The following is a 26683-nucleotide window of genomic DNA, read 5'->3' as shown; positions in this document are numbered from 1 at the left end:
TCCAAAACGAGTTTCCAAACTTGCAACTGTGTGAGATGTCCATTTCCTGCGACAGCACCAATGCGCTGCGTCGACGCTCAGGAAGCTCCTTGACAGGGGGCGAGTCATCGGGCCATGTAGAAGAATCAGTGAGTACGAACTGCGGTCCTTTACTCCAAAGTTTTGATTCCATCAGCTCAATAGGGGTACATCCACGAGATAAGATGTCCGCCGGATTCTGCCGTGACGGTACGTGCCTCCAAGCCATTGCCTTAGTTCTTTCCTGTATCTACGAAATCCTGTTCGAAACGAAAATGTTAAAATCTGATGGAGGTTGTCGGATCCAAGCCAAGACTATTGTCGAATCTGACCAACAATGAAAGGTGCAAGATCGAGGTGCGATTTGTGCCACTTGAGAGACAAGCTCAGAGAGTAAAAGAGCTGCAGATAACTCTAGCTTCGGAATCGTGAGGGTCTTCAAGGGTGCGACTCTTGATTTCGAGCAAAGTAGGTTCGACGAAACGATACCTTGGTTCTCTGATCGAACATAGATGCAAGCTCCGTAAGCTGCCATGCTTGCATCGCAAAATCCATGTATTTCGCACGATGAGTTATGTGCTCCAACCAAGCGGAATGCAAAGATTGCGGCAGGGATTCATCCCAGTCGAGCTTATCCTTCCATAAGACCTGCATGAAAATTTTAAGCTTGGTTATGATTGGGGCTATTAGTCCAAGGGGATCGTAAAACTTAGCGATAGCCGACAGGATGCTGCGCTTGGTTGAGGGTTTTTCTGTCCATTCGTTTGAGAAGCTGAAAAGCAAGCTATCCGATAGCGTGTCCCAAGATAAACCTAACGCCTTTGTAACGTCGGTTCCGTCGTGGAACTTTAAAGTTTTCTCCCGATCCCAGTCATCCACTCCTTCTAGCGCAGCAGGTTCGTTGGAACACCATTTGCGAATTGGAAAGTGTCCTCTTTCCAGGAGCGCCTTGATTTGTTGACGAATTTCAACGACCTCCTCAATGGTGTCTCCTCCTGCGATTAGATCATCCACGTAGAAGTTTGTGCGTATGATTTTAGCTGCTACTGGAAATTCCGCTTCTTCATCGTAGGATAGCTGCTGCATTGCACGAATTGCCAAAAAAGCAGCAGGCTTCCTGCCATAGGTTACGGTGTCAAGCGAGTAAACTTGAATCTCGTCTTCTGGCCGATCGCGCCATAGAATACATTGCAGAAACTGATGGGGATGCGTAACCCGAACGCAGCGATACATTTTGCAAATATCTCCACACAAAGCAACCTTGAAAAATCGAAAACGAAGCAGGGTAGTGAAGATTTTTGGTTGAATAGAATGACCGGCGTACAACAAATCGTTCAACGAATATCCCGAAGTGGACTTCGCCGAGCCGTCGAAAACAACTCGCAGTTTTGTTGTTGTACTTTCCAATTTTTGGACGCAGTGGTGAGGTAGGTAATACTGATAAGGCGCAGCATTTTTAGTTGTTAGAGACATGTGACCAAGGTTCAGGTACTCCTCTATAAAGGCTTTATACTGCGACTTTAGCTCTAAATTTCTAGCTAATTTGGTCTCGAGTGATTTAAAACGAATAAGTGCACGATCATACGAATCTCCTAGAGCATCGAAACTAGTTTTGGCAGGAAGTAGTACCGAATATTGGCCAGATTCAAGCCGAGTGTATTCCTGCTGAAATAGCTGCTCGCATAGAGCTTCTTCTTTTGAAATGGTTTTTGTGGAATCTGCGCAGTTGTCTATTTCCCAAAATCTCTTTAGTATCTCAGAGATCGATTCCGACTCCGAATGAGTGCTGGGCTCTTGAGATAAAGAAACTAACGATGAGCGAATGGAAGATCCTACCGATAGACCCCCTGAGACGATCCAGCCAAGTCTGGTTTTCTGCAGAGTGGGTAAATTGCTGCCTAATCGAATTTGTCCCATACAAAGTAAATCGAAGAATATGCTTGCTCCAATAAGCAAGTCGATGCGTTGACTTTTGTAGAAGAGCGGGTCGGCGAGCTCGAGATTTTCCGGTATTTTCCATTCAGACGCGTTGAGATCGAAATGCGGGTGGTAATCGGTGATTGATTGGGTGACACAAGCTGAGAGCGAAGTGCTATACTTTGCGTTGCTCGACTGAGCGAAAATATGAACCGATTTATCCGAAGCGAGCGAGGATTCACCGATTCCTGATATGGAGATGACTGAACGATGGATTTTGAGCTGAAGCTGATTGGCGAAACGAGATGTGACGAAATTGATTTGAGAAGCCAAATCGAGCAAGGCCCTGCATGGCACGAACACGCCAGAGCGATTTTTTACGTAGACTATGGCGGTGGCAAGCAAGACGTATTCGGTTCTAGTCGACGATGAAGCTAACGGCGGCGTTTTGGACAAGGCTACAGAGACGTGAGATGATCCTTGCGGAAGTATTTCTGGAACAGGCTGGGCCAGGGTTGGAACGGGATTTGTTTCCAAATGAAGAAGACTATGATGCCTCTGGTGGCAGTGTCTACAGTTGCCAGACTTGCATTGCTGTAGGCTGTGTCCCTTTCGTAGGCAATTGAGACAAAGATGTAGCCTTTTTGACTCTCTATACCGCTGATTGGGGTTCAATCCTAAGAACTGTGGGCATTTTGTCAAATAATGTTCCCTAGACTCGCACAAGGTACATGATGGCATAGCTGATGATGAAGCAACGAGGGTGCTACGACAGAATTTGTTAGCTTCTTTTCCAACCTGCTTGCTAGGTGCTTGGTTTACCATAGCGTATTCCAAATTTTCCATCATGCTGCATCTAAGGTCCAAGAACGATGAAAATTTATCCCAACTTGGCAGCTCCTTGGAAGGTAATCCTTCTTCCCACCTCTCCTGGGTCTGAACGTCCAGTTTTGAAGCGATGAGATGAATTAAGAGGCCGTCATATATTTCCTGTGTAGAGGCCATAGTAGCCAGGGCGCGCAAATGAGAATTGGCCTTGTCGCTTAACTGCCGCAGACTACTTGCGGAGCCCTTCTCCACTCCGGGTAGCTTGAATAAAGACCGAACATGTGCCTGAAAGTGCCATAATTTATTATCGAATCTCGACGTTAACAATTCCAAAGCCCTGTCGTAATTATTTTCCGTGGGCTCCAGCGAGCGAATTGCGTCCAGTGCAATGCCGTCCAAACATGCGCGAAGATGCTGAAACTTTTCCACTTTTGTTAGATCTTCGTTCTTTCCCACCACAGTGTTGAACATGGCGTAGAAATCAGGCCAATCGATGTATGCTCCGCCAAATCGCGGAAGCTGAAATTCCGGTAGCCTGGTGGGCCGCGAATTGCACTTGAAGGCGGCTGCGTGTCCACCGAGGATGCCATGCAACTCAGTTGAATTTGCCAATGACTTTCTCTTCTCGCTGTTGAGATGGCGGCAGATTTTTCCTTTTGTCTCACAATATGCCGTGGTAAAGGTTAAGCGCGCATCTGACTCCAACTCCTCAAGCACAAGTTGTTCGAGGTTAAGTCGAGAGCTGTCGAAGTCAGAGTACATGCGCTCGATTAGGTCCAACCGCACCTGCAACTCACTTTCGTCGAACTTGGCCAACTGCTCCTCTGTCAAAAAAGAATTTAGGGCCGCCAGCTGGCGTACCATAGAATCTGCCTTAGCCCGATAAAACTCCTCGCCGTTTGGTGCGTGAGGCGCGAGCTCAGGTTTTTTCGTATGTTTGGCTGGCATTTTTAATTTTTATTTGCCGCTTGTAGGGTATACGAAAGTCACCGCACGAAATTTCCGCTGCACCTGCACTTGGGCCAGCGAAAACCAAAGAACGAATTTGAGGGTAATGAAGGAGCCGAAAACAACGGGCAGCGACCTCTGCCGTAATGCAGAAAAATTCAAACTGTACAGCAGCCGATTCTAACTGTACAATGTATGTATGTATGTATGACGGTATGTACGAATACCGGGCGAAGCGATGCGAAAAGAGTTTGTGTGTGTGTGGCCCTGCAGCGACACATGCAAAGGGCGCGTAGAATTATTAAAACGATATTTAATAATTGCTTAACTTTAACACACGTTCACGATGACGTCGGGGTCACCAAATGTTTAGAGGAGGCATTAATTTATGCCACCTTTTTTTCGAATAATTAACGAGAGAGAATTATGCGTGTGGCAGAACGGTGTTAAAAGGAAAGCCGAGAATGTGGTTCGATTTTAAATGCGTTTATTATGGTAGCAAGAGCGAACGAGCTGCTCCGTACCAGCGATCAAAAGCGGATGTAAATGATGAGAGTGCGTAAGTCCGAGAGAGCAGCGAGCGCAGTCGCTTATCTCGGCTTATCTTTTGCAAAATAGATAATTGGGAGCTTTTGTTTACATTGTTGTTGTCAGAGATGCTGACCAAATGGCAAACAATAAATGATTTTAAATTGATATTAAGTTGATTGCTGCGGCTGCTCCCGACAGCAACGCTAATTGCTCGAGAGGCTCTACTGTGCTACGTTGAGAAATTTATAAATGAAATATTTCGCTCTTCCCCGACTCCTTCGATTTAAAAATACGTTGCCAATTTATAAATAAATATATTCCTTGAAAATATTTAAGCCGAGTCAAAAGGGGTGGACCCAAGCTTCTCCGAACTACGTTGCAGAAATTTATAAATACATATTTTTCCTCAAAATATTTAACTCCAGCGAAAAGGGTGGACCCTAACTACAGAAAAATGTATTGCGGCAAATTAAATAAATATTTTTTATTAAATCAAATGCCTAGATTTTAGGCCATAAATTCTGCCCTAGGAAGCGGTGGTCCCCATAATCGATTCCGTCTCTTTCGGTCTCCTTATAGCGCCTGCTATAAGCCCGACCCAAGGCGCGTCTCCGCCGATTCTTTTTGCTCTACGGCAAAGACCGAATCAGCCATTTTCTGGCTGCGTATCCCGGTGGCTGACAACCAACACCTCACGTCAGCTCACCGCGCGTCAAAACGCCTGTTGTCCCATTTCTTTATAAATTTTTCTGTTAAAGAGACCCTGGACGTGACTGAGGCCTACCCCAGCCGTCGAACTTCCTTACAGTACAGAAAGCGATAAACAGAAAACAGACACTCTTTCTTTTTTTTACAATCTTTATTTTTTATTTAAAGGGCTCAATAAGAATAAGAATATTGTGTCCAAGTTTTATATCGATAATAACAAAACCAAGACTTAAAACCACAAATGGAAAATGGAAACCCTAACAAAAATGCTCACTTGAAGCAAGAGAAAGCGCAAACGTACAACCAACGCAAACGGGACAGCTTTTACTAAAATTCGATGGTCCGTTAAAGGTAATATCGCTAATTTGTCTAGTAATAGCTATGGAAAAATGATATAGCTGATAGCTGAGGTTATATGATGAGACTTGGGAAGAATCATAGGGTGCTTGGCATCGAAATCCAGCTGCGAATTTTGAAGGCGTCCGCCGACGCGCATTAGACCTCCTGCATCTATAAATGGGTTTAAGGACAGAAGTTTACTTCTCGGCGACAGCTTCATCTTCAAGGTTAATGCTTTGTGATCCTCGGCAAAGTGCACACGCTGAATTCCTTTAATAAGTAGATGAGTCCCACTTTTGATTTCCTCGACTGTAAGCTCTCCTTTATGCCGTACTCGATCCTTGCTGACCCTTTGAAGGAACCGATATATATATCCGAAGACTCTCTGCATTCTCCAAAACGAGTTTCCAAACTTGCAACTGTGTGAGATGTCCATTTCCTGCGACAGCACCAATGCGCTGCGTCGACGCTCAGGAAGCTCCTTGACAGGGGGCGAGTCATCGGGCCATGTAGAAGAATCAGTGAGTACGAACTGCGGTCCTTTACTCCAAAGTTTTGATTCCATCAGCTCAATAGGGGTACATCCACGAGATAAGATGTCCGCCGGATTCTGCCGTGACGGTACGTGCCTCCAAGCCATTGCCTTAGTTCTTTCCTGTATCTACGAAATCCTGTTCGAAACGAAAATGTTAAAATCTGATGGAGGTTGTCGGATCCAAGCCAAGACTATTGTCGAATCTGACCAACAATGAAAGGTGCAAGATCGAGGTGCGATTTGTGCCACTTGAGAGACAAGCTCAGAGAGTAAAAGAGCTGCAGATAACTCTAGCTTCGGAATCGTGAGGGTCTTCAAGGGTGCGACTCTTGATTTCGAGCAAAGTAGGTTCGACGAAACGATACCTTGGTTCTCTGATCGAACATAGATGCAAGCTCCGTAAGCTGCCATGCTTGCATCGCAAAATCCATGTATTTCGCACGATGAGTTATGTGCTCCAACCAAGCGGAATGCAAAGATTGCGGCAGGGATTCATCCCAGTCGAGCTTATCCTTCCATAAGACCTGCATGAAAATTTTAAGCTTGGTTATGATTGGGGCTATTAGTCCAAGGGGATCGTAAAACTTAGCGATAGCCGACAGGATGCTGCGCTTGGTTGAGGGTTTTTCTGTCCATTCGTTTGAGAAGCTGAAAAGCAAGCTATCCGATAGCGTGTCCCAAGATAAACCTAACGCCTTTGTAACGTCGGTTCCGTCGTGGAACTTTAAAGTTTTCTCCCGATCCCAGTCATCCACTCCTTCTAGCGCAGCAGGTTCGTTGGAACACCATTTGCGAATTGGAAAGTGTCCTCTTTCCAGGAGCGCCTTGATTTGTTGACGAATTTCAACGACCTCCTCAATGGTGTCTCCTCCTGCGATTAGATCATCCACGTAGAAGTTTGTGCGTATGATTTTAGCTGCTACTGGAAATTCCGCTTCTTCATCGTAGGATAGCTGCTGCATTGCACGAATTGCCAAAAAAGCAGCAGGCTTCCTGCCATAGGTTACGGTGTCAAGCGAGTAAACTTGAATCTCGTCTTCTGGCCGATCGCGCCATAGAATACATTGCAGAAACTGATGGGGATGCGTAACCCGAACGCAGCGATACATTTTGCAAATATCTCCACACAAAGCAACCTTGAAAAATCGAAAACGAAGCAGGGTAGTGAAGATTTTTGGTTGAATAGAATGACCGGCGTACAACAAATCGTTCAACGAATATCCCGAAGTGGACTTCGCCGAGCCGTCGAAAACAACTCGCAGTTTTGTTGTTGTACTTTCCAATTTTTGGACGCAGTGGTGAGGTAGGTAATACTGATAAGGCGCAGCATTTTTAGTTGTTAGAGACATGTGACCAAGGTTCAGGTACTCCTCTATAAAGGCTTTATACTGCGACTTTAGCTCTAAATTTCTAGCTAATTTGGTCTCGAGTGATTTAAAACGAATAAGTGCACGATCATACGAATCTCCTAGAGCATCGAAACTAGTTTTGGCAGGAAGTAGTACCGAATATTGGCCAGATTCAAGCCGAGTGTATTCCTGCTGAAATAGCTGCTCGCATAGAGCTTCTTCTTTTGAAATGGTTTTTGTGGAATCTGCGCAGTTGTCTATTTCCCAAAATCTCTTTAGTATCTCAGAGATCGATTCCGACTCCGAATGAGTGCTGGGCTCTTGAGATAAAGAAACTAACGATGAGCGAATGGAAGATCCTACCGATAGACCCCCTGAGACGATCCAGCCAAGTCTGGTTTTCTGCAGAGTGGGTAAATTGCTGCCTAATCGAATTTGTCCCATACAAAGTAAATCGAAGAATATGCTTGCTCCAATAAGCAAGTCGATGCGTTGACTTTTGTAGAAGAGCGGGTCGGCGAGCTCGAGATTTTCCGGTATTTTCCATTCAGACGCATTGAGATCGAAATGCGGGTGGTAATCGGTGATTGATTGGGTGACACAAGCTGAGAGCGAAGTGCTATACTTTGCGTTGCTCGACTGAGCGAAAATATGAACCGATTTATCCGAAGCGAGCGAGGATTCACCGATTCCTGATATGGAGATGACTGAACGATGGATTTTGAGCTGAAGCTGATTGGCGAAACGAGATGTGACGAAATTGATTTGAGAAGCCAAATCGAGCAAGGCCCTGCATGGCACGAACACGCCAGAGCGATTTTTTACGTAGACTATGGCGGTGGCAAGCAAGACGTATTCGGTTCTAGTCGACGATGAAGCTAACGGCGGCGTTTTGGACAAGGCTACAGAGACGTGAGATGATCCTTGCGGAAGTATTTCTGGAACAGGCTGGGCCAGGGTTGGAACGGGATTTGTTTCCAAATGAAGAAGACTATGATGCCTCTGGTGGCAGTGTCTACAGTTGCCAGACTTGCATTGCTGTAGGCTGTGTCCCTTTCGTAGGCAATTGAGACAAAGATGTAGCCTTTTTGACTCTCTATACCGCTGATTGGGGTTCAATCCTAAGAACTGTGGGCATTTTGTCAAATAATGTTCCCTAGACTCGCACAAGGTACATGATGGCATAGCTGATGATGAAGCAACGAGGGTGCTACGACAGAATTTGTTAGCTTCTTTTCCAACCTGCTTGCTAGGTGCTTGGTTTACCATAGCGTATTCCAAATTTTCCATCATGCTGCATCTAAGGTCCAAGAACGATGAAAATTTATCCCAACTTGGCAGCTCCTTGGAAGGTAATCCTTCTTCCCACCTCTCCTGGGTCTGAACGTCCAGTTTTGAAGCGATGAGATGAATTAAGAGGCCGTCATATATTTCCTGTGTAGAGGCCATAGTAGCCAGGGCGCGCAAATGAGAATTTGCCTTGTCGCTTAACTGCCGCAGACTACTTGCGGAGCCCTTCTCCACTCCGGGTAGCTTGAATAAAGACCGAACATGTGCCTGAAAGTGCCATAATTTATTATCGAATCTCGACGTTAACAATTCCAAAGCCCTGTCGTAATTATTTTCCGTGGGCTCCAGCGAGCGAATTGCGTCCAGTGCAATGCCGTCCAAACATGCGCGAAGATGCTGAAACTTTTCCACTTTTGTTAGATCTTCGTTCTTTCCCACCACAGTGTTGAACATGGCGTAGAAATCAGGCCAATCGATGTATGCTCCGCCAAATCGCGGAAGCTGAAATTCCGGTAGCCTGGTGGGCCGCGAATTGCACTTGAAGGCGGCTGCGTGTCCACCGAGGATGCCATGCAACTCAGTTGAATTTGCCAATGACTTTCTCTTCTCGCTGTTGAGATGGCGGCAGATTTTTCCTTTTGTCTCACAATATGCCGTGGTAAAGGTTAAGCGCGCATCTGACTCCAACTCCTCAAGCACAAGTTGTTCGAGGTTAAGTCGAGAGCTGTCGAAGTCAGAGTACATGCGCTCGATTAGGTCCAACCGCACCTGCAACTCACTTTCGTCGAACTTGGCCAACTGCTCCTCTGTCAAAAAAGAATTTAGGGCCGCCAGCTGGCGTACCATAGAATCTGCCTTAGCCCGATAAAACTCCTCGCCGTTTGGTGCGTGAGGCGCGAGCTCAGGTTTTTTCGTATGTTTGGCTGGCATTTTTAATTTTTATTTGCCGCTTGCAGGGTATACGAAAGTCACCGCACGAAATTTCCGCTGCACCTGCACTTGGGCCAGCGAAAACCAAAGAACGAATTTGAGGGTAATGAAGGAGCCGAAAACAACGGGCAGCGACCTCTGCCGTAATGCAGAAAAATTCAAACTGTACAGCAGCCGATTCTAACTGTACAATGTATGTATGTATGTATGACGGTATGTACGAATACCGGGCGAAGCGATGCGAAAAGAGTTTGTGTGTGTGTGGCCCTGCAGCGACACATGCAAAGGGCGCGTAGAATTATTAAAACGATATTTAATAATTGCTTAACTTTAACACACGTTCACGATGACGTCGGGGTCACCAAATGTTTAGAGGAGGCATTAATTTATGCCACCTTTTTTTCGAATAATTAACGAGAGAGAATTATGCGTGTGGCAGAACGGTGTTAAAAGGAAAGCCGAGAATGTGGTTCGATTTTAAATGCGTTTATTATGGTAGCAAGAGCGAACGAGCTGCTCCGTACCAGCGATCAAAAGCGGATGTAAATGATGAGAGTGCGTAAGTCCGAGAGAGCAGCGAGCGCAGTCGCTTATCTCGGCTTATCTTTTGCAAAATAGATAATTGGGAGCTTTTGTTTACATTGTTGTTGTCAGAGATGCTGACCAAATGGCAAACAATAAATGATTTTAAATTGATATTAAGTTGATTGCTGCGGCTGCTCCCGACAGCAACGCTAATTGCTCGAGAGGCTCTACTGTGCTACGTTGAGAAATTTATAAATGAAATATTTCGCTCTTCCCCGACTCCTTCGATTTAAAAATACGTTGCCAATTTATAAATAAATATATTCCTTGAAAATATTTAAGCCGAGTCAAAAGGGGTGGACCCAAGCTTCTCCGAACTACGTTGCAGAAATTTATAAATACATATTTTTCCTCAAAATATTTAACTCCAGCGAAAAGGGTGGACCCTAACTACAGAAAAATGTATTGCGGCAAATTAAATAAATATTTTTTATTAAATCAAATGCCTAGATTTTAGGCCATAAATTCTGCCCTAGGAAGCGGTGGTCCCCATAATCGATTCCGTCTCTTTCGGTCTCCTTATAGCGCCTGCTATAAGCCCGACCCAAGGCGCGTCTCCGCCGATTCTTTTTGCTCTACGGCAAAGACCGAATCAGCCATTTTCTGGCTGCGTATCCCGGTGGCTGACAACCAACACCTCACGTCAGCTCACCGCGCGTCAAAACGCCTGTTGTCCCATTTCTTTATAAATTTTTCTGTTAAAGAGACCCTGGACGTGACTGAGGCCTACCCCAGCCGTCGAACTTCCTTACAGTACAGAAAGCGATAAACAGAAAACAGACACTCTTTCTTTTTTTTACAATCTTTATTTTTTATTTAAAGGGCTCAATAAGAATAAGAATATTGTGTCCAAGTTTTATATCGATAATAACAAAACCAAGACTTAAAACCACAAATGGAAAATGGAAACCCTAACAAAAATGCTCACTTGAAGCAAGAGAAAGCGCAAACGTACAACCAACGCAAACGGGACAGCTTTTACTAAAATTCGATGGTCCGTTAAAGGTAATATCGCTAATTTGTCTAGTAATAGCTATGGAAAAACATAGAGAATATACCTCAACCACATGTTTAAGGGGAAGGGAGGGAATATTAACACCCAACAAAATACAGTCAACTAAAACACACCACACTCGTCAGGTAAAAAACACTATCGACTATAAACAAGTTAGAAGACAGCTAACGACTTTCAAACGATGATTACCCAAAAATTACCAGACACCATGATACAGACGGCAGAGGTAAAACCGAAATACCATAAGCGCGTAAGCGCGTAAGCACCAGAGAACTGCAGCATGCCACCGGAACTACAAGTGCACCGGCCAAACACCGGGTGTCTCAGACACCCGGGTGTTTATGGCACCCTATTTGCTGCAATAGGAAACACCCGGGTGTATTTGGCACCCGATGGTTTTTTGTTTCTGCCAAAAGGGTGCGAGGGAGTGATTCAAAAAATGCTTCGGGTGATCCCACACCCAAGCATGGATCGGGCGCAGGTCATTTTTTGTACCCATACATTTGTTATGGATGTCTGAAAAGGCAAGCTAAAAAAGGAAGGGTGAAAATGGTTTCACTCTTCTTTTTTTAGGTTGTCTTTTCGGACACCCATAAAAAATGTATACACTACTGTAATAAGTACATGCGTATGAGGTTTGTTTCAGGTCCTATAAAATTTGTTTAATAAACTTAAGGAAAAAACCCACTTTATTTTTAGTTTCCGTACTTATTCTAGATAATAAAAATAACTGTCTGAAGGATTTTACATTTCAAATTTAGAGACAGGGGTCAATTTTATCCAAACAGCATGAAAATGAGTTGGCCAAAATAATAAGTACACCCATTCTTCTAAGCCTAGAACTCGGAAAGTATTAGATATTTTTCACTTTCTTCTTCTTATAAGTAAACTTAGATTAGTATCCAATAAAACCAAACTTGTTTCAGGTAACATATGCTTTTATTTTTGACATTCTAGCAGGAAGTCTGTGGCAAGTCAGTACTAGAAACTGAGACCAGATTTCTTCAGCAAATCTTCACAAATCTTCAAAATTTTAAAATGTTTTGGTTACAATACGACGTTTTAAGTTTCCCCATACATTTTCGATGAAGTATGAGTTCGGAAACTGACTTTTCCAACTGATGATGGTTACTATTTTGTCATTAAGCCAGGCCATGATGACTTTTGAGGTATACTTTGGATCGTTATCCCGTTGAAAAATCTATCGGAAGGGCATGTTTCCCTTAGAATATGGTTAGAAGATGTCCGTTAAAAAAGTTCTATGTTCGAATTCGGTCGTAAAACCATTTATGAGATGTATTTGCACAACGCCCTGCCAAGAAAAACACCCCTGATCTTTATGCATCTGCCTCTGGGCTTAACTTTTTTTTGTTGAGTCTCAAAGCTGATTTTTTTTTTGGGTTGTCGTACAAAGCGTCTAGAATCGTTTTCAAATAAAATTATTTTTGTTTCATTACCCCAAAGTATTTTGTTTCCACCTTTTTGACCCCTCCGGTTCAAACCACACCAAAAAATTTGTGCTAAAGTTTTGCCTCATCTGAAAATTTTTTCCTCGAAGTAATAGAACCTTTTGGGGTGTATGTCCTTGTAATTTTGTCTCATGCAATCTACGACAAACTGTTCGAGCTCAAATTTAAATGTCAATTTCGCCGGAATTGGCCTTAGATGACCAAACAGGTCCTTTTTGGCAAGAGAGAGGTAACCGTTATGAGCTAGTCAAGTCAGTCTCCTAACATAAACCGTCGTATTGTAACCAAAACATTTTAAAATTTTGAAGATTTGTGAAGATTTGCTGAAGAAATCTGGTCTCAGTTTCTAGTACTGACTTGCCACAGACTTCCTGCTAGAATGTCAAAAATAAAAGCATATGTTACCTGAAACAAGTTTGGTTTTATTGGATATTAATCTAAGTTTACTTATAAGAAGAAGAAAGTGAAAAATATCTAATACTTTGCGAGTTCTAGGCTTAGAAGAATGGGTGTACTTATTATTTTGGCCAACTCATTTTCATGCTGTTTGGATAAAATTGAACCCTGTCTCTAAATTTGAAATGTAAAATCCTTCAGGCAGTTATTTTTATTATCTAGAATAAGTACGGAAACTAAAAATAAAGTGGGTTTTTTCCTTAAGTTTATTAAACAAATTTTATAGGACTTGAAACAAACCTCATACGCATGTACTTATTATTTCGGCCAGTAGTGTACATACAAAAAATGACTTGCGCCCGCCCGATTGTCGTGAGCGTGTATTTTTTTTACAATTTCGTTTTTTGTTATGTCCCTTGAAGGACCTGTGTGACATCTGGGCTAGCTCCGGCTAGCTCTGTCCTCGGGCCGTAGGTTCCCTAACCCTTGCCCGTAACACACACAACAATAAACATCGAGAGTCGACGTTTGACAACACTATAACACGCGCGGTTTACATTTAAACACACAAAACCAATTCAATAGCCTCACACACTCTGACATAAATACTCCTCCTGCTGGACTGGAGGCCACATGCTCATCCCTTCCCTACCGTGCAGTCTGTTCGCATGTTACTTTAATGTTTTTAACAGCTGCCCCTTGAAAAACACACACACACACAAATCTACAGACACTTAGGCTTCTGGAGAGGGGCAGGAACGAGCTGACGAGCTAAGTGGCCTGCCACTGTGCGAAGCAATGCTTTGCGGCCGTACCGCACAGTGAGGGCCACGGTTTCGTCCGCGAGAGAGGATTGCACACTATATACTATAGTTGTAATACTTACTTATAGTTGTAAATAATAAATAAATTATATTGAATACAAAAAAACTCATTCCCCCGGTTCACCCTCTTCCACCCAAAATAAATTCTATTCCATGTTCATGTTTTCTATTTCAGCTTATATTTATGTTAACAATCATAATTTTTAAATTTTGTATTCTCGGTGCCAAGTATGGTTTGCTTTTAGAATTTAACTGTTGATTTCTGTGTATATATATTTAATTGTTCATTTCATACGGTGCACTTTGTAAATTAATCAAATTCCCACTGTAAAGATATGCCGACCTACCCGTAAGAGCTTTCAAGGGGGGTTCGCGGGGAAAAATATACGAAATATACATACATAGAAGACGAGAAATAAATATGCCACACAAAATTTCACCAACAAAAAATTATACACTGGTTGTTTGCATACCAATTAAATAAATAAATAAATCTGGCAAGAATATAAATTAACATAAATAAATAAATAAATATGGACAAATAACAAAAATATAATTAAGTAAATAAATATGGACAAATAAAAAAATAAATAAATAAAAGTTGATAAATAAATACGCAACTAAATACTATATTCACAATGAATAATTGAATAAAATATTAATTAAAAACTGTTGCGAATAAATATATATATAAAAAATATTTGATGAAAAACACAAAAAAAATATCTACACACTAAAACTAGACCTAAAACTATACAAAAAAATTCTGAAGCCTTCTGGCTCCCGGTGCCGAAACTTGGGAGGCGTGTCGGGCTTCCACGACGAAAGAAACGAATAAAGGTCTACTCTATAGGCCCTCTTGCAACATGAAAAGTACTGGAGACCGCTCTAGGGGCATCTATGCCTCCAAAGTAAATTGTCGGTTTCGCCGCCGTTGGGGTTGGAGTCACTCCAATCCTCAAGAATCCTCAAAAACTGGGCCAGGTCCGTTTAATGACCTGGCCAATCTCGTCCTGCGAGGACTGGGTCTGGTCGACCACGACGACTCACCTTTCGGTTTCCTCGATCCGGCTTCCCGTCCTCGCTTCCTTTCTTGTCCCTGGGTTGGTGGTTGGAGATATTATTAAATTTTCCGCGCACCCGCGAAAATTTTCAAATTTTCGGCCGTACGCACTGCGCATATTCGTTCCCGCTGAACTGATTTAAATGTGCTATCACCCTTCTTCCTTTCTCCTTCTCTTTCTCCCTCTTTCTTTTAGCACGAACCCCGATGTTCCAGCTTCAAACCATTCCGGGTCAAGAACCTTGGTGGAGCTCAGATATTCTCTTCGGAACGGGGTGGCATCCCTGTCCGATATTGCTTACGTTGCACTATGGTTTTTTTCGCGTTTTTTTTGGCATAAACTCTAATTTTAAACCTATTGATCTGAAATTTGGTATGTATACATTTTTTGATAGCCTACCAAATTTCAAATGATTTGGGGCACTATTTCATATAGCTGCCATATAACCGATCTGGCCGATTTGCACCAACTTTTTTGTTTTTCAAGCTATTGCTTTGAAATTTGGTTTGTATACATTTTTTAAGCTCCCAAGATGACCTACCAAGTTTCATGATTTGGGTATATTTAAAAAAAAAAAATTTTTTTTGGGCGAATGGGCCAGATCTGTTATATGGCAGCTATATGAAATAGTGCCCCAAATCATTTGAAACTTGGTAGGTCTTCTTGAAAGCTTAAAAAAGGTATTCAAACGAAATTTCAATACAATAGACCTAAAATTGGAGTTTATAGCAAAAAAAAAAAAAACGGAAAAAAACCATACTGATATGGTACTAGAAAATGTTGATTTTTTCGAAAACGTGTGGATTCGGACAAAAACGGTTAGTTTCTCATTAATCTGCACACTTTTGTTAATAGTTTCTCATTTACAACTTTTTGCAACTCTTTGCCATGCAAAAGTACTGATCCACGAAACACAGCTACACTTGTTAAGCTCGCTCTAAAAATACACGTAAACAAAAGACGGTACAATTGGACAAAAACACATAATAACGACAGAAACATTAGTAAACTTTAGTTTTATATACCTGGACAATCGTTTTCCATATTTATTCATTTAACTTCTTCGTAAACTTTTGCCACAACAAACTATCAAAGTCGCACAATTTTTCGCGCCAATTTCATACAAAACAGCTGCTACATAATCAGCTGACTTTAACAGCTGGCCAGCAGAACAGTGTTGCTCCATATGTTAAAGTAACATATTTTTTTATTTGTCTAGGGTATTTAAAAATTAAAAATAAAAAAAAATTTAAGATATGTACATAAAAAAAAAAATTGACTTTATGCCAAAAAAAACGCGAAAAAAACCATAGTGCGTTGTTACACGATATATCGGCAGGCACCGCTTAGCTCTACCCCGATTATTTTAAGTGGCCATAACACCCAGGTCATAAATGCGTTTCTTTCTTGCAACTCTTTTTGCATAGTTGTTTTTCTCGTGTCCTTTTTGAGTGCGAGTGTGATCGGCACCCGCTGACGAATAGTACCGCAATGATCGAGTGCTCAACTCACAGAGTACTTTCAACACACAGATGTTTTTTTGTGGGTGTTTGTCTATTACTTTGATGCTCGGTGGTGTGTGGCACTGGCACCCGAATTTAGTTGGGTAGTGAGTTGAGTGCAAAAAAATGCCACCCTTGCAGTTCTCTGGTAAGCACCACAGCAGCACCAGTGGCGAGGAAAGTACCAATACACAAAAAGTTAGACACCCTGCGACCCGCAGCCGTCAATACAAAAGAAGACGGAGAGACAGGCCGAAGAGGCTAGCACATACGCAGAAGCGCCGAAAGCCGATAGTGACAGGACTCGCAAGCGCAATCAAGCCAGCATCCGCTATAACAATACGTAAACGTAAAGGGGAGTGGGAGGAGCAGCAATAAGACATACTGAACCCGCACACGAAAAGGACCGGGCCCCGAAAGACCGAAGTTAACCCTCTAGTGCCCAAGACCGCCTCTAGACGGGCAATGTTAAAAACACCGTTATTTTATTATTTTCATTCCTTTTCACACGGTTTTCCGTTTTTTCTAATTCAGGAAAGTCCAAAAATTAAGTTCGTTGCGTTTGGAATACATACTAGAGCTAGTGCAAGCTGCTGTATTCATTTGAAGTTGAAAATTTGTGCAAATCGGACAAAATAATTATTTTGTAGGAAATACAACATGTAAATACTTTTTTTAAAAATTGGAAAAAAATTAGAACAAAAAATTGTACTGTGTTGCTGACAGTCCCAATGACATTTATAATAAACATTTAAACAAAAAAAATTTTTTACCTAATTTTTTGTTGGCCTATCTTCCCAGAACTGCCTTCATGCGGTCCAAGGTTTTAGTCATATAAAACTCGATCCGAGCAGAAGTAAAATTTTTTCCAAAACAAACATTCACTTTTGATACATACTGAATCCAAAAATAATTTTTTTTTTTGAAAAAAAAAATTTGGGCACTAGAGGGTTAACGATGAAATAAATCGAACGAAAGACGACCACCCACCTAGAGGGTAAACTTTCAAGAGAGTCCAGTATCTTGAGAAGATGAACAGCGCAGAACCGCGGAATCATTAATTTCATTATTGCAAGTCGGTTGTATAAAACAATATTTACGTTATTCTATTCTATATTGTTCTATTCCATTCACCATTAATTTTTTTTTTCCTGGATTTTTGAGTTTAGCGGGATACATTTTTAATTGAATATCATGGTTTTAGGGTTGAAAGTGTGTAAGACTGTACACTTTTTGGCAGTTCCAGTGAAAACTATCGTTTTCTTGTTAAACTCTTCTAGTGTGCGAATGAAGTTCAGTTTTAGGGACTGACTCGGCATCCGCCGGCACTCACACTTTTTCTTTAGAGCAGCGATGGGCACGAGATCTAACGGTTTGAGCAGCAGCTCGCTGAAAAAAAAAAACAACAACAACCCCCAGCGTTGCGAACCGTCGCACCCACGCGACACACAGAATGTGCGAGCCGAGAAAATACACTGACAAAAACTTTTTGAGTAGATCAATATCTTCAGCCATTTTTACGTGCATTTATGTCCGCCTAAGAAAAACGACTGCAAAAGAAATCCAAACTTTTTTCTTTAGTGCAGAAGTCAACGCTAGCCGCACAGTTCCCTTTAAAATTGTTCTTGTTTTTGGGACGATGTGCGAGTTCGGGTCGCTTGTGTTTTGTTGTTGCAAACTCGGGATCGCGGCGATGGGCTCGCTACCTGCGCCAAAGGTCAGTGTGGTTGTTTTTGTAAATCTTCACGGTTCGCTGGTCGCGAGCACTGCACTTGTGCGTCTGCAATTGTGCGACATGCTGGCGCCTCCGAAAAAAGATAACGGTTTGAGCAGCGTGAGCAAATTGAGCCACTGCGTGCCCATCGCTGCTTTAGAGCATAAACATCAGCTTTAGAAATTTATGATTGTTTCTTTTTATACCGTTGCAGGTTATTATAATTTCAGTCAGAAGCTTGCAACGCAGTGGAGGAGACTTTTTCGATCCTATAAAGTATATATTATTTCTTGATCAACAGATCAACAGCCGAGTCGATCTAGCCATGTCCGTCCGTCTGTCCGTTTCTACGCAAACTAGTCCCTCAGTTTTAAAACTATCTGAATGAAACTATGCATATAGTCTTCTATATACTCTCACTGCTATATATGTCGGATCGGACGACTATATCATATAGCTGCCATACAAGTAAAACTGTAACTGTAAAACTGTAAACATAATAAGTATAGGTAAAATGTTATAAAACCCTGTTATGTGTGTTTTCAGCATTTCATTTATGCTATGTATAAATACCAGAGCTTGCAAAAAACTGTCGACAGTTTCTAGCTGTCTGCATATATGTGTCTCTCCCTCACTCTTTACGAAAAGACTCAGAGAGCACCCGTTCATGAGTTCTTGGAATGAGCTCGCGCGCGTTCAGAGCGAACTCGTTTTTTTCTATTCTGTTTTGTTTTGGTTGTCCCATGAACCGTGGTCAGTGAACAAAAGTCTTTTGCGTATGTATTGGTATACATTACACGCATAGGCAAGCAAATCGTTAAAAGTTTAGTTGCGATTTAAAAACAACATTGTCTGAAACTTTTTCTTTTCTTTTTAATAGCATTTTGTTATATGGACACTTGTTCACAAAAATAAATAAATAAAACAAAAAACAAACAAAGGTGAAGACCGTTCGCGCTGAGCTGTTCGGTCACTTGGTCTTTGGCTCTCTGTGTGCGAACGTTTCTCGTCCCGCTCTTTATGCACGGCTCATTGAAAGGCCGAAGTAAAAAGAGCTCAACGAAAAGCGTTCAACAAAAAACCGAAATGAAGACAGCGAAACTCCCTTGCTCTGAGCGAGAGCGAGATAGAATGATCTTTTTCGGTTTTGCTCGCAACGAGAGCACAGGAAAAACCCCGTCGACAGTTATTTGCAAGCTCTGATAAATACACAACTTTTATATAAATTTTTTTTATATGTTTAACCAGAATTGCTCGATTCTTAATGATTGCAATTGCAATCTGCAAGGGTATACAAACTTCGGCATGGCGAAGTTAGCTTTCTTTTTTTGTTTTTTTTTTTTTAGAAATACGCCTAAAAAAGTAATAACGTAAAAAGTAATCACTAGATATTTGGTCTAAGTAATATTTGAATATTTAAACGCCTCGCGATCGTTAAGATGTATTGTTTTATTATCTTTTCGCTTAAAATAAATTCCCAAATTTCGCTCATAATTTAATCATATTTTATAAATATATTCGTTAATAATATGCATAGAGCTGAATACCACGGAAATGATAAAGTAAATTTTATTTAATATGGAGCTTATATAAATAATTATATTTTGGTTGTTGATTTTTATTGTATATTTTTTTATTTAAATAAGTTAAAACTTACCCCCCATGGTTAAGCTTATTGGCGTTATGGGAGGTAAATGGTTGCCACAGCGCGGAAAATTTGGAGGTACAGGAGGCAGATCAGTAAGAGTACCAATTTGAAATACCAAGTTCATCCCTATTACAATATGGTATTGGAAATGACAATGAAATAACCAAAATCCTGGATTATCTGCTCGAAAACGTAAAATTGCATAGCCATTATTTGGTACCGCAACAGTGTCCTTAAGTGAAGGTTGCAGGTATTGTCTTTTCAGCAAACCGCGTTGATCTAGTTCCAGAGCATGTTTTAAGTTCATATGCTCGATATTTACGTCTGGTGATCGTCCAAGTCCTAGTACATAAAAAGATGTACCGTGCAAATGAAACGGATGACTGATATTTATCTGTTGAACTTCATCGACCAGCACAACCTCAACAATTGAGTTAAGAGGTATATCGATTTTATGAGTACATTGGCAGTTTTCACCACAGTCTGCTGGTCTATTGTCCCCATTACAGTAATAGCTCTGCGGTATGTCATTATACTGTGAAAGCATTGGGGAAGGTGGCGATATGTATGATATCTCATCGATAAGTGATACGAGATGGTCTGCATCCGAGGCGACTATAAAATGGAAATGTGCAATAAGGATCTTTATCTTAGTGTTTGGTTTTATTTATTTTCTTTTTATAGTATATTAATGCAGTTGTATAGTTTTTAGTTTTAACAATCAAATACCACAGCATAATTTAATCCTTGAGCAGCTGCACAAGTAAATGTCTTCTTATACCAAAGTTGAACTCATATGCATACGTGAATAATAAATATGTTATAATAAAGTTAGGCTACTTAAAAAATAACAAATAAAACTTAGGCCACAACAAACGGAAATTTATCATTTCTATGTAGGTTTTTTACATTCGTTGTTTGGTCTAAAACGCTATTTTATAATGTTATCTTATGTTACGTAAATATTGCATCAATTGATTACTCAAAATGAGAAATACATTAACATTTTTTTACATTTTTAGTATAGTGTGCTAGTACCAAGTGACAGGTGGCACATGATCGCCGCATGTCGGAAATCGGGGTGGAACTGCTGGAAGGTCAGATTGTGTGCCGATATGGAAAATAAGATTCATTCCTATGACTATATGGAAAAGAAAATGGCAGTGAAACAGCCAATAACCGGGATTGTCTGCGCGAAACCGTATAACTACGTATCCATTGTTAGGTACAGCTATTGTGTCCTTAAGTGGGGGCTTAGAAAAATCCCGCTCCAGCATGCCCCTTTGATCCAACTCCAAAGCATGTTTTAAGTTGATTTTTTTTATTGACTTATCCGGTGAGCGACCCAGTCCTACTACATAAAAAGCGGTTCCGTGCAAATGAAATGGGTGACTGAGATTCACTTGTTGTACTTCATCGACCAGAACCACTTCAACAATTGCTCCAAGCGGTATATCAACCATATGAGTACATTCACAGTTGGGTCCACAATTAGGCGGTCGATTGTCTCCATTGCAGAAAAATTCGGGTGGTATGTCATCAATTTGTGATAGAGGAGGAGCCGGTGGTGAAATGTATGATATTTCATCGACCAAAGATGTCAGATGATCCCCACTTGGCACAACTTTTAGTATAGGAAAATGTATAATGGTGTCGTTGTATGGGAAAACCCGATTAAAGCGTCATAAATAAAAGGACATTGTTAGTCACAAAAATGATTAGTTATTTAGTAACCAATTTAAGTAAACATACCTAAAAAGCGGTTGTATGTGTTTGGTATAAATAAAGCTTTTGGCTCATAAACATAAAATCTGAAAGGTAAAAAAATTTTTACATCAGGACGTTCAACTAACACTCCCTTGTCGATTTTTTTTGCATTTTTTAAATTGGAAACGCAAACAGCATCTGGTCGTTTGCGGTCACAAATGGCATCCAGAGGGTTGAGAATCTGCGAATAAGAGACTTGGTTAGAATGTGCTCAGTTATTGTTGAGATGGTCATTTTCAACTTTATTTCAAGAATAAAATTATGTAAAATAATACTTTTAAAAATTTAAGTCATTGAAAACGCCAAAGTAGCTACTTTTATTTAAATTTCATATATTATACATATATATATATCATCCAAATCAAATATACATATATATTTATTTAGTAAGTTTTTAATATTGATGTTATTTACATCAATACTTCAATGTTTCAGTTTTTGTTAAGATAGTAACTTCCAATTTTATTGCGAGAATAAAATAATCTAAAACATAATACCTAAAAAAAATAGAGTTGGTATAAAGGTCAAAGTTGCACCTTTTAGTAAAACGTGTATTTATTATTAGGATTTTCAATATACATACAACAATACATACATACACATATATAATATATATTTATATATTTATAAACATATATATTTATTAATATATAAACATACATATATATATATTTTTATTTTCATGTTATTTACACTAATATTTAAATGCATTATTAAGAAGGTAACATGTAAGCATGCATTATTTGTATATTTACATACATAAATAAATTTTACATAAATGATAAAACGTAAAGTGCAATGTATACGCAATTAATTTGTAATATAAGATTGAGGGCAGGCTGACGATGAATTTTTACTTATATACATATACCTATACCCAACTTCAATGCCTATTTTGCATGATCCTAAAAACGAACTTAATAAACTACAAAAAGTTCGAAAAATAGTTGATTAGTCTTTATTAAATATTTTTTGTTTCGCCTTTGTGAGCATGGAGTTCTCAATTTACTACATACATTTACGTGATTTTTATGTATATTACATTTATACATTAAAATTGTGTTTGCAATAGAGAAATAAATTTTGGGATAATTAAATATTGAGTAAATCTAAATTTAGCACAAAAAAACTCGAAACTGGCGGATATAAATGTACGTCTCAACTATCATTCGATGATTTAGTAAAAGAAAAATGTTCAAAAAATTTGCCATATTTTATGTGTTTTTAAATTATTCATCTATATGCAAGTAAATAAACCTGCAACCAAATTAACACGATAAAAACGTTATTTACAGAAAATTTAAATGTATTTATATTATCAATTGCAAAAAACGCATAAAAAATCATACATTTTTGGTTGGATTCTATTAAATTTTTCGTCTGAGAATATATACATTTGATAATAAGTACGTAAGTGTCAAGGAGAGGGGAAAGATGCTATTTATATTAATTATTTATGAGTATTAATTCTGATTGAAAAGTTGGCAATATTGGCATTATTTAAATAGGCATAGGTTGCTTTGTGCTATTTATACAAAAATATATACATTAATTGCACATATGTATTATGTGCTGTACCAAGCTTTGTACAAACTAATTAATAAGTATGTAGGTCTTGTTCTGTTATTAAAAATGCTTTGCTTCCTTTTAACGTGGCTCAATTTGTGTTGCGTTTTTCTTGTTTTACTTAATTTATCGGTATGGGTGGAGTGTGGTCACCGCATGTCGGAAAACCTGGAGGCACAGGTGGCAGATCAGCGTTTGTGCCAACCTGTAAAATCAAATTCATTCCAATAACGATGTGGAATAGGAAATGACAATGGAACAGCCAAAAACCTAAGATAGATTACAATTATAATATCAGTAAATTATACAAATACTAATTTGTCTTCAAACATACCAGGATTGTCAGCTCTAAATCGCAGCACTACGTAACCATTATTGGGAACTGCAATAGTGTCCTTAGTCGGTGGCAAATTATACTGTCGATGTAAAAGTCCACGACGATCAAGGTCCAAAGCGTGCTTTAAATTGATTTTCTTAACAGAAGAGTCTGGCGATCGCCCTATGCCAATGACACTAAACCCGTATCCGTGCAAATGGAATGGGTGTGACAAGTTAGGTTGTTGAACTGTATAAATAATAAAAAAATTTTTTTTTTTAGTTTTTATACATTTTCTGTATAAAACACAAAAGGAAGCTAACTTCGGCACGCCGCAGTTTGCAATAGGATCCATAATAAATGATCTACTATGTTCACATGTTCAAGAAAAACTAAAGGGGAATATAGAAAAATATTATATATATATATTACTATATATATACTAAAAACTATTATTATATATATATGTATATATTTTTTTTTGTTTATTTATGATTGTTTTTAATTAAGTCTTAAAGCCTAAAAACTATTATTAAACAAACAAATACTTTTCTCTGAAATATCTAATTTAATACCATATTTTATTTATTATTATTTTTAATTAAGTCTCAAAGCCTATTATTAAACAAACAATTTTTCCTCTCCACGAAAACGGGGGATGTATTTATTAACTCAAAATGGCACTGTGGGCTACAGTGTAACCAATAATACTGATATAATCAAATCTGGACTCCTTCCCCAATACTCTTCCGTCCTCTTTAGCGAGTTTATTGCAATCCATGAAGCTGTAAAAATTTGCTCAGGATCACCTGGCAAATATGATATATAATCGGACTCCCTATCCTCCATTAAATCCACATCAAACATAAACAACTACTCTTACTACCCCAATATAATAAGATCCCTTATTACCAAACTCTTTCCCAAAATCAGACTAATTTGGATCCCCAGCCATATAGGTATAAAGGCAACGAGAGAGTGGACACAGCAGCAAAAGAAACACACAAATACCCTCTTATATTCACAGACAAAAGACAAACTAGCCAATGGTATAAAAAGATCTCACTAAGCACCCCATCAAACTTTTCTTTCAAAACCACAAACCTCAACAGACAATAACAAATTATAATTAATAGGCTACGACTAGGACACACACAAGGCACAAACGCCTATTATATGAATGGTTCCCTTACAAATATCTGCCCCTTTTGCAACACCTCAGTGATTGATATCCAGCACAGTTTAATAGACTGCACTGCACTTTCCCATACCAGAACCTCTTGCTTTTCCCACGAAAACCCAATCCATCGCCTAGGGAATCCAACAGAATCAATCTCCAACAAAATAATATACTTCTTTTGTTAAAACACAATTGAGCGGTAAGCCACAGCAGCCAATGCTCGTTAATTCTGTTACCTTTAAGTTTTAACTAATTGTTTAGCATTATATAAATAAATTAAATCAAGATATCTTGATATATATTATATACCTTAGTTAAAATATATTTAATACTTTTAGCGCTTTTAATTTCCTTTTTATTACCCGCTTAATGAATTCTATTAAATTGAAAACCAAGAAAATTAGCAATAGTTAGCAAGTGGTTTGATGAGTTGGGTAGCGCCAACGAAACGATTGTCACCACAGCTGCTACTTGTCTATTGAGAAGTTCTTTTTGTTGTTTTTAGCTACTGTCGAGTCTTTGATTTTTATAAAGTCGAAGCCGACTGAGACCTCAAGTCTGCAATTACGAATGTTAAATTGAAAACATTAATCCATTAATCTGGTTTATTCTATTGACGACTGTATTACTGAACATATCGGCAACTGAAAACAGCTGTTCCGATGCCAATGTTATTGTCTTTACAGAAACATGGATCAACTCCTCTGTGTCTGACTCTGAGATTTTTTCAGGGAACTATACCATCTTTAGACGTGATCGTCCTATACGGACAGGCGGTGGTGTTCTCATTGCGGTTAAATCCGATCTGGTTTCTAATATCATTTCAAAACTGACATTGATCTAGAGTTTGTTGCGGTTTATATCCAAGTTTACGATTATTCTATCTACATTTCATGTTCGCAGGTCCTACAATGATATATATATGCAGCATTTATCCTTAATTCAAGAAATTCATTCTTCCCTTGGTGTTAATGACCACCTTATTGTCACATTTCAAACTGCCATCCATTTCTTGGGTGCCCTTACCTGATTCAAATGTTCTTGTTCCCACCTAACCCCACGATTTAATTCATGACCACTCATTGGACAAACTTCGTTAGGAACTGCAGTAGTAACGTCTTAGCCCTCATCTTTGTCTCAAAAAACACACAAAACAGAGTTCCATTATATTTTACTTATGACAGTTACAGTTTTACATTCCCAGCTTTAAATTTTCTCTACATCTTCCGATCGTTTTTATGGCAGCTATATGATATAGTTGCCGATTTGCATAATATATATACCAAAACTCTGTAATATTAAAAAGGGCTCATATATCAAAGTAGATGTAAACACGAAAAAATATCGCAAAAAAATAGTCATCATGATTTGAGTGTTATTTTTTTGCTCAATATAATAATAATTATTCTTTGAGCGATAAAATAAATATAACATTTTATTTATTAATGGTAAGCCAAATATACTAAAATCAATTGATAATCATTAAACATTGATTTTTATTTTTTTTTTTATTTATAATGATTACGTGTCCTGCTTATAAGTTTATCTTGTCCTTTTTGACAACTAGTAGAAATAAGTGTAAATCAGCAAAAATAAAATACAAATCGGAAACAACTATAGAATATATTGAATAATCTTGGATCTCGTACCAGTTTACCAGTTTCTATGATTGGCTTGCAATAGACAACCTCTCGCACTTTAATTAATTCAATTTTTTCATCATACACTTTGTTTTAATTTTTTATTTTAACGAATCAAAGATTGTTAAAAATAACTTTCAGTCAGAACGCATGGATTAAGTTATTATGAAACTTTATGGTAGAAATATTCCAACCACTCTGGTCTTAACAAACGGATTCTCTCATATTCAGTTTCAAAAGTATAATTCCTTCGATTAGTGAGCAGGAGTGAGTTCATTGCTTTTTGTATTAACGGTGCTCACCATGTAGTCCTGTGGAATTTACTATGCTAGCAAGTGTCCAGGAAGACATGCAGAATATAAACCGATTTTTGAAGGTGTAAGGAGAAACAATATAAATATAAACCGTGGATATAGATTGAAGAAGGAGATCATCAAAATAGTGATTTACCAATTCCTTACTAAGCGGTGCCGTTCCCTAAAGTAGTTTTTCACCGATAGTGACCTGGATGGCCTCGTGGTCGCTGGCTCTATAGATGCAGCTAATCCTCCATCTGGCTTGAGAGACTATTGCATTGCGTAAATGAAGTCGATTATGGACCCTG

General features: G+C 39.4%; 3 protein-coding genes across 4 annotated transcripts in view; all 3 read right to left on the bottom strand.

Annotated features, from left to right (window-relative positions):
• Positions 1-456: 456 nt before the first annotated feature.
• Positions 457-3711, bottom strand: LOC121502493 (uncharacterized). The gene has a single exon (XM_041776177.1). The coding sequence runs from the start codon at positions 3709-3711 to the stop codon at positions 457-459; it is 3255 nt and encodes a 1084-aa protein (XP_041632111.1).
• Positions 3712-6138: 2427 nt separating this feature from the next.
• LOC121502494 (uncharacterized) lies at positions 6139-9393 on the bottom strand. The gene has a single exon (XM_041776178.1). The coding sequence runs from the start codon at positions 9391-9393 to the stop codon at positions 6139-6141; it is 3255 nt and encodes a 1084-aa protein (XP_041632112.1).
• Positions 9394-20641: 11248 nt separating this feature from the next.
• stw (straw) overlaps positions 20642-26683 on the bottom strand; it is a 62062-nt gene continuing 56020 nt past the window's right edge. Inside the window, exons 5-6 of one of the 2 annotated variants that reach the window (XM_070289102.1) lie at positions 21363-21558; positions 20642-21234 (exon numbers count right to left, since the gene is read on the bottom strand). In XM_070289102.1, the coding sequence (XP_070145203.1) occupies positions 20642-21234; positions 21363-21558 (789 nt within the window). Of the gene's footprint in view, positions 21235-21362; positions 21559-22312; positions 23214-23277; positions 23509-26683 lie in introns of those variants that run through there. The other variant, XM_041775885.2, reaches the window with a different exon arrangement.

This window comes from Drosophila kikkawai, chromosome 2L (genome assembly GCF_030179895.1).
Source record: "Drosophila kikkawai strain 14028-0561.14 chromosome 2L, DkikHiC1v2, whole genome shotgun sequence".
NCBI lineage: Eukaryota > Metazoa > Arthropoda > Insecta > Diptera > Drosophilidae > Drosophila > Drosophila kikkawai.
The sequence above is the reverse complement of the archived record's forward strand: the minus strand, read 5'-3'. Positions and strand labels throughout refer to the sequence as shown.